Source organism: Coenobita brevimanus, chromosome 61 (genome assembly GCF_032717465.1).
Source record: "Coenobita brevimanus isolate Jiangsu-jjx chromosome 61, ASM3271746v2, whole genome shotgun sequence".
Taxonomy (NCBI): domain Eukaryota; kingdom Metazoa; phylum Arthropoda; class Malacostraca; order Decapoda; family Coenobitidae; genus Coenobita; species Coenobita brevimanus.
This window is the reverse complement of record NC_137014.1, coordinates 34,348,816-34,361,872: the sequence shown is the minus strand read 5'-3', so window position 1 is coordinate 34,361,872 and position 13,057 is coordinate 34,348,816. Positions and strand designations below refer to the sequence as shown.

The window sequence follows — 13,057 nt, the reverse complement described above, 5'->3', positions numbered from 1 at the left end:
CACCTCATCCTCGGTCTACCCCTCCCTCTCCCTCCCTCCCTCCACCTCACCTACATACACCCTTTCCTTTATTCCGTCGTTAACAAATACTCGGTTCATTCTGAAATAATGTAATCCATTACTTTCCGGGTCTCTCTCTCTCTCTCATGATACCCTCTTATGAAATGGCTCAGGAAAATAAACACCAAACGTATTACTGTAAGAAAATTTTTTTACTGAATCTGACTATGAATACAAACAAAATAATGTAGCTCTGTAAAGCTACTGTTACCTATGAAGGTATTGAAAATGTGTGTTTATTAAAAACAGCATGTATTGATCCCAGTGAGATTGTGTGTGTGTGTGTGTGTGTGTGTGTGTGTGTGTGTGTGTGTGTGTGTGTGTGTGTGTGTGTGTGTGTGTGTGTGTGTGTGCTCACACAAATCATAATCAAGAAAAGCTAAGCATATCTAAGGTAAGGTTGTATATTTAGGTCTCCATATCACACTCCTCTTCACTTGGATCGTCCACACTACTTTCGTCAGATGCCACATTAATTACAAAATTTTCAACATAATGATCTTGTGCAATGTCCTTGGCCCTGAATTCAGCCTCAGTTTTTAGTGTGTGGTCGATGCATTTCCGCCAATGTTTAGATGTTATGTTGTTGATTGCCTCGTAGGCTATTTGCTCAATTCTCTTCAGGCACTGGTTACCATTAGAGTTTTTCTGCTTCACTTCAGTTTTCACCTGTGCCCAAATTAGTTCAATGGGGTTCAGCATGCAGTGGTAGGGGGGTAGCCTGAGTACACTATGTCCCTGACTAACTGCTATCTGATCAATTTCGTATTCTTGCTTTGACTTGTGTTTTTTACAGATTTTGAAGTAACTACTTTAGTAGCAGAGGGATCATGGGAGATGTTGTTTGAAGTTAACCACTGTAGTAGTTCATCTTTTTTGCTGCTGGTTGTTGGCACTTTACAGGTGAATTTTGAATGGTATGGTGCATTATCTAAAACTATTAGTGATCCTTCACTGATGTTGGGAAGTAATTGTTCTTGGAACCAGATCTTGAACCGTTCATGGTCCATAGCATCATGGTAGTCCCCCTTTGATCCATTCTTGGACCGGAACATCAAAAGAGCTCCAGGTATGAATCCTTGGTGACCACCAGCATGAACTATGATGAATCTGGCACCTCTCCCCGTCTTAAGTTTAGGGCCAGCTGTTCCGTCTGGATCAGTCCAACAACGCTCAACACAGATGTTTTGGTTGATCCATGTTTCATCCAAAAAGACCACCGGACGGGGATGGGAACTTGCTCTGTTGTTCATTTCTCGAAGGTATTCTTTTCTGGCTGCCACAATGTCCTTCCTTTTCATCAAAATTTTCCTTCCACTTTGCACCTTCTTATACCGAAATCCCAGTTGTCTTATTATTCTAAATAATGAAGTTCGACACCCTTTGAAACTGATAGGAGGCTCCTGGACACTCTTTAATAAAGCCGAAATCGTTGGCAGTTCACCTCGTTCATAAAACGCCAGCAGCTCTCGTCTGATGCATCCTTGGTCAAAACTGTCCAGATTTCGTACGATGGGCGATGGTTGTACACGTTTAGGTGGTGAACACATTATACCATTCGGTGACTTAGAAGCCTCTGCTATTATCCTCTGGATAGTTCTGTAGCTGACTCCAGATGCTTTTGCTGTTTTCAGTGTCACCTGTAGTTGTGTTTCACACTGACCCTCCCTCGTAAAAAATCGGTGAACGTTCATTACAATATTTCGTCCCTGACTTCCATATTTGTGAGGGGACCGTTGGAACTTTTTGTTAAGGCCTGTGTGTTGCTCTGTACTTGCAGTGCAGGTGGCGGTAGTATTAGTGGTAGTGGTAGTAGTAGTAACAGTGGTGGTAGTAGTAGTATTACTACTTGTTGTTGCTGTAGTAGTTGTCGTTGTTGTTGTTGTTGTGGTGGTGGTGGTAATGTCATGCTGGGTCCATGCATGTTGTCCAGTACATACCTGCCGACAAATCTTTATTTCAGGTAACACATCCTAAGCAGGAATATATTAAAAATAAACGAAAAACCTACAGATGAACCCGTCAATCGTAAAGATTATACTATATATAAATAATTTCATACTTCTAACAAGTATGGGAAACCTATGCAATAATTGATTCTTGAGCTGCTTTCTGTTATAATATAGGTCATCAATTATGCAGTGTTTATGGCACTGTTTAAAAAGGATTTTGGGCAGTCAAGTCTTTTGACATGGTTATTACAACAGCTTCATAAATTTTAAAGGATGCTTACGTAATGTCTATATAACACAAATAAGAAAATCTACAGATATTTTTTGCCCCTTTCTGTTATCCTACCAGCTAGGGCTACCTAAGTTGAGCTGGCGTTTCCAGCTAGCCTACAGGCCATATTCGGGCGCTATCACGTTCGCAAACATGGCCTACTGTCTCGCTCGCTGTTACCTCTACACCAGCACTGTTATAACTGTTTGTACTAATTCGTATAATCGCTCTTCCTTATTACTATTTATTACCAACAAGTAATGGAACTACAACCCACGATGAATATTAACACGACGGAAGAGTACAGAAAGTATTTGCTTGAGAACAATTTTTGAATTATGAACTGTACATAGCATCATCACACACTACGACTAAGTTAGGACTAAAGTTAGGACTAAAGATTCCAAAAATTCTTACAGTAGATGAGGTAATGAAGGGCATGGTGTAAACTGTGACAGTGTAGTAGTAGTGGGAAAAACATTCGAGCCTTCAAAGGACCTACGAAACCACCCTGCCCGAACGTCTGAATTCCCGCGACAATCGCCAACACTTGTCCGTATACGTCCAGTTGCGACTTTACTTAGTTTTGTTATCAGTGTCGTTCAGGTTTATCTCTAATAAATTAAAAGGGACATATTTATCATTAAAGATATCATTGCATTAATTTATATCTTTATAATCCTGTATCTTATAAATAAATGTGGGGGGTGGCAGGAATACGAAGTCAACAGGGTGCACGTTCAAACACAACGGAAATTCACCAATCACCGCCCGAGTGCATCGCGCAGTGTTACCAGATCCACCTGTCCTCGGCTGGCGAAATCAGTGCGTCAGACTCAGTGGAACCGAGTATAGATTTCGTCGAGCTAGCACGTTGTAAATACACACCTCAAAGACGCTTGGATGCCCAGGCAACCGACTTAAAAGTCAGGCTCATCGTCATCTGCTGTCCGACTCTTTCTAGCTAAGTAACCTTTACGAATTGGTCAATTCAATCGGGGATTGGCAAGGAGATAGGAGAGTAATATTTAGGTGTCAAAGTATCAGTTACGGTACACTAAAACCTAAGAGACTTATGTGAATTTACTTAAGGACAAATTTTTGGTGCCTCGAGTGAGGGCCTACGATTTGTTTACCAGAAATTTCTTAAATTTTTTGTCAACTGAGGATACCAACTTAGATAAAATCATTTTCTCACACACACACACACACACACACTCAAATCTAAATTCATCACTGCCCCGGTCGTTGCCTTCCCCGACTACACCCTGCCCGTTTGCCTGTACACCGATGTGTCTCTAGTGGCGATCGGCGCTGTCCTGGCCCAGGTCCAAGAGGGGCGAGAATACATAATCGCCTGTGCCAGCCGCACCCTCAACCAAGGTGAGAAAAATTATGCCGCCACCAATCGTGAATGCCTAGGCAATATATGGGATTCAGAGCATTTCCGAGCCTACCTCTCTGACACTCACGTCACTATCATCACTGACCACCAATCCCCTCAGAGGCTACGACAATCCAACACCCATAACAGTCAGCTGATCAGGTGAAGAGAGACCCTCGAGGAGTTTGATTTTGAAATCGCATATAGTGCAGGGAAACTACACACCAATGCCAACGCCTTGTCCCGTCTACCAATCAGTTCCATCAATACCACCCCCAACCTCATACAACAATGGCAAGATAAGGAGTGCCCCCATTGGATACCACCCCAGGTGTTCTCCAAGTTCCACAGGCATGGCGACCACCTGTTTTCTCAGGCCGGGCACATAATCCTCGACCCAGACACCGCCCCTTGATGCAATGACCCACCTACATTCCTGTAATGCTGTGTTTTTAGGGAGACTTCTCGTCGTAAAAACACGAGCACTGGGACGGGGTCCTTTTACTAGACCGGATGTAATGCACTAACAAAGGAACAGGGCATAAAAAGAGACAGTATACCGTACCACATCTATTGCTTAAGTTCTACTCATTACAGTGTACATACAACGATATTTAGTACATAGGAGAACAGAGATACAAGATTACACTCATCTGCATAGAATGATCCAATATATATTAACACTGTGGCACAGGGCAGTCGTGGATATTCTTTACTGTTACTTGAATGGAATATTACATCACTGTGGCTGTTAGTTTGAGTTAATTATTATGTCACTTCAAGATAATAATAAACTGGGGAGTTTCACTTTAGATCACTGCGATTGGGAGTCTGTGTCGGAGATATTACTATAATAGAGGTAGGGTGCGGATGGCGACACTCGACACTGTCACCAAGTCGCGGGGGCACATACACTTGCCTTTCGGCTCACTCACGCACCTACCTCTAGTTTCACAGAAAACTCCCTGGTTCCTTGATGCAGGGGGGGACTGAGTTATTTATCACTTTACACTTCGTACCCTGATTACACGAATTTCTGTTATGCCACTGTTTAATATATCTTCTACAAAACACTGTCACTGTACTCTGGATCACTGTCACTGTCTTACCCTTGTTTCCTGGGTTATCAAATCACTGGTACTTACTGTCAGGGAGGCTCCCTTGTCTGGGGCCTCGACCTGAGGGGCGGCTCCTTTCCTAGGGCCGTGCTGGTGGGGTGCAGGGAGGCCCTGTGGTCTGGGGGCCTCGACCTGATCGGGGGCCCTCTGGGCTAGGGCCGAACAGCCGGAGTAGTCGGGCCTGCTTCCTCTGCCTCCGGGGAGTGAGGGAGCCTGGATCTCCGTCGTTGTAGACTGCGGTGGTGGGCCTGGGCGTCCTGGGACTGCGGGTGCTCAGGGGTAGAGGCTGGGCTGCGGCAGCGTCTCCTGTAGGGCTCCGACAGGGCTAAAGAACTCCCGGGTGTGGGCGGTAAGTCCGTTATCGGGCCTTGCCACCACTCTAGTGCCTCCTCCTGGCCTATAAGCCTGGATGGCGACGAAGGGCTCCCCGAAGGGAAAGAGGCTAAAGGGAGACTCACGCTCTACGTGGTTCCCTGAGTGTGTCTATAGGTCTGAGTCGGGGCTCTACTTCCCCTATTGTGCACCTTGGCTGTAGCCGTGAACTTGCCCGGCGTGCGGGGGACACCTATAGGGTGATCGAGGTCGCCCTTTCGCCGTGGCAAGGTACCGCCGGCGTGGTGTTCCTCCCGCAGTAGGAGACAAGCCGGAGTGAGGGGCACGAGGGCCGCACTCTCTCCAATACGGACAGATCCTACCGTCAGGGAATTCTCCACCCTGGTACGTGCCCCGGCCGAAACCGAGTGTCTGCCTGTACGGAAAGCGACTAACGGGTGAACTGGTTCACCCGTCCAGTGCGGCAAGATACCGACCCCGGGACGCCGCTTCCGTAATTGGGTAGCGCTACACGTACGGTAGCAGGGTCTCTCTACCCTGGACCGCATTCTGGCCGTAGCCAAAGAGCAACTGGAGAGGGATGCACACAGGCAACTCTCTCTCCTCAGCGTGTTAAGGCCGGAGCCTGGGGTCACCTTCCCCTTTACACACTCTGTCAGGCCGTAGCCTGTGTCTATCTCTCTTTCTCTCTCTCTTTTAGGCCGTAGCCTTGGGGCCTCTTCTGCCGGGCCTCTGCCCTTGGGCCTTCTGCCCGGGCCTGCCTTGGGCCTCTTGCCCTTGGGCCTCTTGCCCTGGGCCTCCTTTGGGCCCTGCCCAGAGGGTGTAACAAGCACCCTGCTCAATACGGTGTTACCTGGGACTGAACTCTTTTCAGTCCCACCCTCGTCCTGACGGTCACTACCCCCCCGCCCGCACAGGGTAGGCGTCTGAAGGTTTGCCTGAACGCCTGGGGTTGGGGTACTTGCGGGGAATAGGGGCTCAGGGTCGGGATGCTCCGATGACCTCACCGGTGTGTCCTCCTGGGGTGGTGGTGGGGTGGTGGTGGGGTGGCGGCTCGGTGGTGGTGTGGGGGGTGGTGAGGTGGGAGGTCCTGCAGCGGGCACGGCAGGCATTTTAATTCCAACAATGGCATCCATCTCAGCACGAAAAAACTCTTACAAGTATTCAGTGACATTTACTGGACGCCCAGCCCCTCCAACCTTGCCAAGTGAATCATCCCAGCCTGCCAGGCCTGCTCGCTAGGTAAAGACATCACCCGCATGCCTGGGCCGTCAGGAAAGATCACCGCCCACAAACCATGGGAATTATTGTCCGTAGACATAGTCAGGCCCCTGCCACCCAAAGCCGGGTATAAATACATCATAACTTTTGTGGATGTCTGTTCAAAATTCCTCATCGCCTGCCCAGCCAAGGAGCACCATGCTGTGGCCGTAGCCGAAGCACTTGTCAGTCGTGTTTTCCCATACTTTGGTATTCCCCACGCCCTTCACTCAGACAATGCCCCAGAATTTACCAGCAATATCTGGAAGGATCTCTCCACCATTTTCGGTTACCAGATCTCCCACTCCTCTCCCTACTGGCCCCAGGGGAACAGAGTGTGTGAAAGGAGCCATCGCACCCTTCTCAACCAAGTGCGGGCTCGAATACAGGAAACAGACAATGAGGATTGGCCGACGCATGTTAAAATTATACAGTGGGGTATGAACGCTTACTCAAGAGATGACGGAATCACCCCCCATGAACGGGTGTTTAGCGAAACCTCCCCCCTCCTCCTCCTCCAACACCAACTCCAACCACCCTCCCCACCCCCTGCATCTGACCCTCTTCATCACCTCAAAAGATGATTACACCACCAGCAAAAGCATCAAGACTTCCAACTGGACGTCACAACACCCAACCCATACAAGACAGGAGACTTGGTAGTGGTAGCACACCTGCCAGTCCCGATCAAAGTCTCGCCACGATTTAAGGGACCCTACACCGTCATCAACATCCCCAACCTCTATCAAGTCACTATCCAGCACCACGGCACCACACGCACGTACCGAAACAGCCTCATGCGACTGTTTCATGCCCCACACGAACAACACTCACCCAGGCTGCACCCACTCCACCCCCCACCACGCCACCCCACCGCCTCCCGCCATCCTGGAGCACTCTTCTGAGTCATACAAAGACTACTTTACACCCTCCTCCTCCTCCTCTTAACCTTCACCCACCCACCCATCCACCAACACCGAAAGGTAGTCCCTGTTGCACCTTCTCTCTGCAGACTCACACCTCACCCCTAGTGGGCCCCAACACTTCACCAGCACCCTTATCCCACACTCACCTCCTCAAGCATAAGCCGCCACCAATTGTATTTTCTGTCTGGGTCGAGACTAATCGGTGAACAATTCCCCAGGACACCCCTGCCCACCCTCGAAAACATCCCACTACAACACATCCACTCGTCTGATAGTAGGTTCTGAAAATATCTACAACAATCTTCCCAATCACCATTTCGATTTTTATTGAAAAATCTCTGCTCCTTTAAGATTTCCTTTTTCTTTTTGCTTTTCCCCTAACCTCAAATTGAGTCAACTTCTCAAATACAATTCTTTTCTTCTACAGCTTCCTCCACTTCCTTCTACTTCTACTCAATTAGGCCCTAAATTGGTTCACCCTCTCAAACTCAATTCTATATTTCCTTCCTTCTTCTTCTAACATTCTCCTCAACCTGAAATTCAGTCAACTTCTCAAACGACAATTTTCTTCTACCTTCCTCCACCTTCCTCCACCTCAAACCCGAAATATGTTTCCTTCTTCTTCTACTCAACAGTCTCAAATTGGTTCACCTTCTCAAACTCAATCTATATTTCCTTCCTCTTCTTCTCCCCAACCTCAAATTGAGTCAACTTCTCAAACACGATTTTCTTCTTCACAGCTTTCTCCACCTCAAACCCGAAATATGTTTCCTTCTTCTACTCAACAGTCTCAAATTGGTTCACCCTCTCAAACTCAATCTATATTTCCTTCCTCTTCTTCTTTTCGGCCTCAAATTCAGTCAACTTCTCAAACACGATTTTCTTCTTCACAGCTTTCTCCACCTCAAACCCGAAATATATTTCCTTCTTCTTCTACTCGTCAACAGTCTCCAAATTGATTCACCCTCTCCAAACTCAATCTATATTTCCTTCCTCTTCTTCTTTTCGGCCTGAAATTCAGTCAACTTCTCAAACACGATTTTCTTCTTCATCTCCCTCCAGCTTTTCTTACCACCTCAAACCCGAAATATGTTTCCTTCTTCTTCTACTCAACAGTCTCAAATTGATTCACACCTTCTCAAACTCAATCTATATTTCCTTCCTCTTCTTCTTTTTCGGCCTTCCAAATTCAGTCAACTTCTCAAACACGATTTTCTTCTTCACAGCTTCTCTATTACCCACCTCAAACCCGAAATATATCTTCCTTCTTCTTCTACTCAACAGTCTCAAATTGATTCACCCTCCCTCAGAAACTCAATCTATATGTTCCTTCCTCTTCTTCTCTCAGCCTGAAATTCAGTCAACTTCTCAAACACGATTTTTCTTCTTCACAGCTTTCTCCACCTTCCCTTACTCCTCAACCCGAAATATGTTTCCTTCCTCTTCTACTCAACAGTCTCAAATTGGTTCACCCTCTCAAACTCAATCTATATTTTCCTTCCTCTTCTTCTTCTTTTCGGCCTGAAATTGAGTCAACTTCTCGTAACACGATTTTCTTCTGCAGCAGCTTTCTCCACTCTCAAACCCGAAATATATTTCCTTCTTCACTCAACACCTTCTCAAATTGGTTCACCCTCAAAAACTCTAATCTATTTTTCCTTCATCTTCTTCTTTTCGTCCTGAAATTCAGTCAACTTCTCAAACACGATTTTCTTCTTCACAGCTTTCTCCACCTCAAATTAATCCAACTTCTCATTCTTCTGAATAGATCTATATCTCCTTCCCTCTCCTTCCTCAATCTGAAATTTCTTCTTCACAATATCATCCCTCAAATTGATCATCAGAATCTAAATCCTCAGAGCAGATCTAGTATCTCCTTCATTTTCTTCTTCTCCTCAACCTGAAAATTCTCAATCTCCTGCCCTTTTTTCTTCTCCTCAACCTCGAAAATTCTTTTTCACAATGTCATCCTCAAAATGATTCGAATTTTCTAATCTCAATTCTAAATCCTCAAAAGTAGATCTATATCTCCTTCTTTTTTCTTCTTCCGTTTCAACTCATCAAGCTCCACTTCCATCATCTCCTTCCTCTCCTTCTTCTTCTTCTTCTTCCAATCCTCCTCCATTGTCTAACCGTACCATACCGTTCTAATCCTCCAATATCTTCTTCTAATCGAAATTCTATATCACTCTTTCTCAACATCCAAACCAAGTTCTAATCTTCCTCCATCTTCTAATCGAAATTTACTTCGTTCTTCTCAACGTCCAAATCGTTTTAATCTAGATCCTCCAATCTTCTAATCGAAATTTACAATATCGCTCTTCTCAACGTCCAAATCGTTTTAATCTTCCTTCACCTTCTAATCGTTCTTCCTCAACGTCCAAACCGTTCTAATCTTCCATCCATCTTCTAATCGAAATTCACATCGTTCTTCTCAACCTCAGAATCATTTTAATCCTCCTTCTCCTCCATCATCACCATCTCTATCTTCAATTCATAATTCACGACGTCACTGTAATCATAATCGTTCCTCTCGACGTGCTCCATACATCGTTCTAATCCCCCTCTTCTCTCCTCCATCATCATCACCACCACCTCCATCTTCTAATCGAAATTTTCGACCATCCTCTTCAACATAGAAATGATGTTCTTATTAATCCTAATAATACACCCATAGTTGTTTTCCCTCCCTATCCTCCCTATCCTCCTTCTACTCCATATCCTCCTTATCCACCCTATCCTCCATATCCTCCTTCTTATCCATCTCAACCTCCACAATATCCCCCTCATTCTCAACCACCACCTCCTCAACCACCTCCTCAACAACAATCTTCACAACACCCTACTTACCAACCACCTCCACCACAACAACCATCTTCACAACCCCCTACTTACCAACCACCTCCACCTCCATCCCAACCACCTCCTCCTCAACCGCCTACTTACCAACCACCTCCTCAACAACAATATCAACGACCAGGTCCTACTCACCAACCACCTCAATAACCTATTTACCAACCACTTCCTCAACAACAACCCTCACAACCACCTACTCAACTGCATACTCACCAACCACCTCCTCAACAACCCCCTACTCATCAACCACCTCCTCAACCGCCTACTTACCAACCACTTCCTCAACAACAATATCAACGACCAGGTCCTACTCACCAACCACCTCAATTACCTATTTACCAACCACTTCCTCAACAACAACCCTCACAACCATCTACTCACCAACCACCTCAACAACCACTTCCTCAACAACAACATCAACGACAAGGTCCTACTCACCTACTACCTCCTCAATTACATATTTACCAACCACTTCCTCAACAACAACCTTCACAACCATCTACTCACCAGATTACCTCAACCAACCACCTCAATTACCTATTTACCAACCACCTCCTCAACAACAGCCCTCCACTTACCAACCACCTCCTCAACCACCACCTTCACAACTGCCTACTCACCAACCGTCTCCTCAATCACCTATTAACCAACCACCTCCTCAACAATATCAACAACCAGACCCTCAATCACCACCTTCACAACCCTTACTTATCAACCAACTCCTCAACGACCAGGTTCTCAACCACCACCTTACCAACAAACAAATCCTCAATCTCCTCAAGAAGAAATGCTTCAACCCCCTTTATATTCTCATGAACAGTCATATCCATTTCATTATAGGCGACCACAATTTCCTTTATTTCAATATTTAATACCTCAATCTCCTCAAGAAGAAATATTTCAACCTTCAAATTCTTAGGAACAACCTTCTGTGAATCAATCCTATAATTATTCTCGTAATTTTAATCGTCCTAACGTTTATCCTATTAATTTAAACGATATGTACCTTCAACCACAAGAGAATGAAAATGAGAGAGGGGTCCACCCTCAACCAGAAGAAAATGAGAGAGGGGTCCACCCTCAGCTAGAAGAGGTGAATGAGGAAAGACCTAGAATATTAAGAATTTTGGATATTCAAAGATTTTTTTCCTTTTGGCGAATAAATAATAATGAAAGAACCCCATCCTCAACAAGAAGAGGAAGAAAGAGAGAGAGGGCTCTACCCTCAACAAGAAGGGGATGGAAGAGGGAGAGAGCCTTATCTTCAACAAGAAGGGGATGGAAGAGGGAGAGAGCCTTATCTTCAACAAGAAGGGGATGGAAGAGAGAGAGCGCTCCCTCGACAAGAAGAGGATGAAGGAGAGAGAGTCCTACCCTCAAGTACAAGAGGAGAATGAGAATAGACCTAGAAGATTAAGATTTTGGAATTATTTTCCTATTTTTTTCATTTTGGAGAAGAAATGAGAGTGAGGAGAAAGTTCAAAATGAAGAAGAGGATGTCCAGAATGAAGAGGAGGAAGTCCAGAATGAAGATAACATCTCCAATTTCTCTGAAGAATCTCATTCTGATATAAGAGTACAATTTATTAGGTTTTTAAATATGCCAAATGATGAAAACCGAGAATCATTTTTCTCCACTGATATAGATAGAATAATTAAAAAGATTGGAGAGCAAAAATTAGAACCTGTTATTTCTAAATATGAAAAAAATCTAAAATCATTTTATATCGCATTAGGAAATGCGTCTTCAGAATATAAAACGACGAATTTTCTAAATATATCTTTTTAAACAAGTTTAATAGTTTGTGTGTGTATAAAGGATATTAATATTATTCACCGTTTTAATACTATTGAACAAATCTCTGATTTTAAACAAATAATAAATTTGTCTTCAAACAATTGAACGTTTTATGGGAGATATAAATTATCCTTTTGAAATTAAATTGGGTAAAACTATTCTTAGAGATAATACAGTTACTGCCCTAATATATTTGTTAAAATGTTTATTTAAGGTAACTTATATAATGAAAGCACGTGTTACTATTCTAAGTAATCTCAACCTAACAAATATTAGTTGAAGATATATTTGAAGGATTAAAACTAAAAAAAAAATATTGAAAAGATTTTCAATGAGATTTATAAAATGGAAAAGATACTTATCCAGTACTTTATGTATTTCGCATATAATAAAGAATATGATTTACTTACTCCCCATGATTATTCTGTTGAAAATTTTTTATCATATGGAGAAAAGAACTCTCTAAACACATTTGCTTATTTGAAAATATACGATCAACATAAAATTGAAAATATAATGGACCATGTGAACAAAGATGAACAAGGTATTTATGATGAAGATTTAGATAGTTATACCAAAAATGTATAAATCTAAAGATAAATTTTACTTGTTAGACCTAATTGATGAAAAAAATGTATTTAATTTGGAAAAAAATACCAGTAAAAATATCCGAAGTATAAGTGAAATTATAGAAAAAATAAATTTATCATATATTGATAATAACGGGAAGAAACTAATAATAGATATAAAAAACTTCCAGCTATTAAAATATTTGGAAAAATTTAAATCATATGTTCATAAAATATTATCTAATAATTTAAACACCAATATTTTATACCCAAAATATAATATAAAAAATTTGAAAAACATAAATAATTGATAACAAAAGAATATTATTAAAATCTAACCTTTACCTTAAAAAAAAAATTTACAAGGATTATTTTTTAGATTTTTTTTTTTTCAAAATAGGAAAGAGTTGAAAAATTCAAGAATAATATTTGCAATAGAAAATAGCCAAGAAAGAAATATTATACTTAATTGTTTTTTGATTAAAGATGCTATCAATAAATCCTTAATCCTTTTAGATTATTATTTTGCT

At 43.1% G+C, this 13,057-nt stretch overlaps 1 protein-coding gene across 1 annotated transcript; it reads right to left on the bottom strand.

Moving 5' to 3' along the window:
- Nucleotides 1-468: 468 nt before the first annotated feature.
- Nucleotides 469-1,313, bottom strand: LOC145403739 (uncharacterized). The gene is made up of 2 exons (XM_080275419.1): nucleotides 873-1,313; nucleotides 469-729 (listed from the first exon to the last, which is right to left on the bottom strand). The coding sequence occupies exons 1-2, from the start codon at nucleotides 1,311-1,313 to the stop codon at nucleotides 469-471; spliced, it is 702 nt and encodes a 233-aa protein (XP_080131545.1).
- Between the last annotated feature and the right edge of the window lie 11,744 nt (nucleotides 1,314-13,057).

What these genes read in the sequence shown, in the direction of transcription:
- LOC145403739 (XM_080275419.1), bottom strand. Translation starts at nt 1,313, where the DNA reads ATGAACAACAGAGCAAGTTCCCATCCCCGTCCGGTGGTCTTTTTGGAT. An exon ending in ATGATCCCTCTGCTACTAAA is followed by an intron (nt 730 to 872) that starts GTAGTTACTTCA and finishes ATTTGGGCACAG; the next exon opens with GTGAAAACTGAAGTGAAGCA.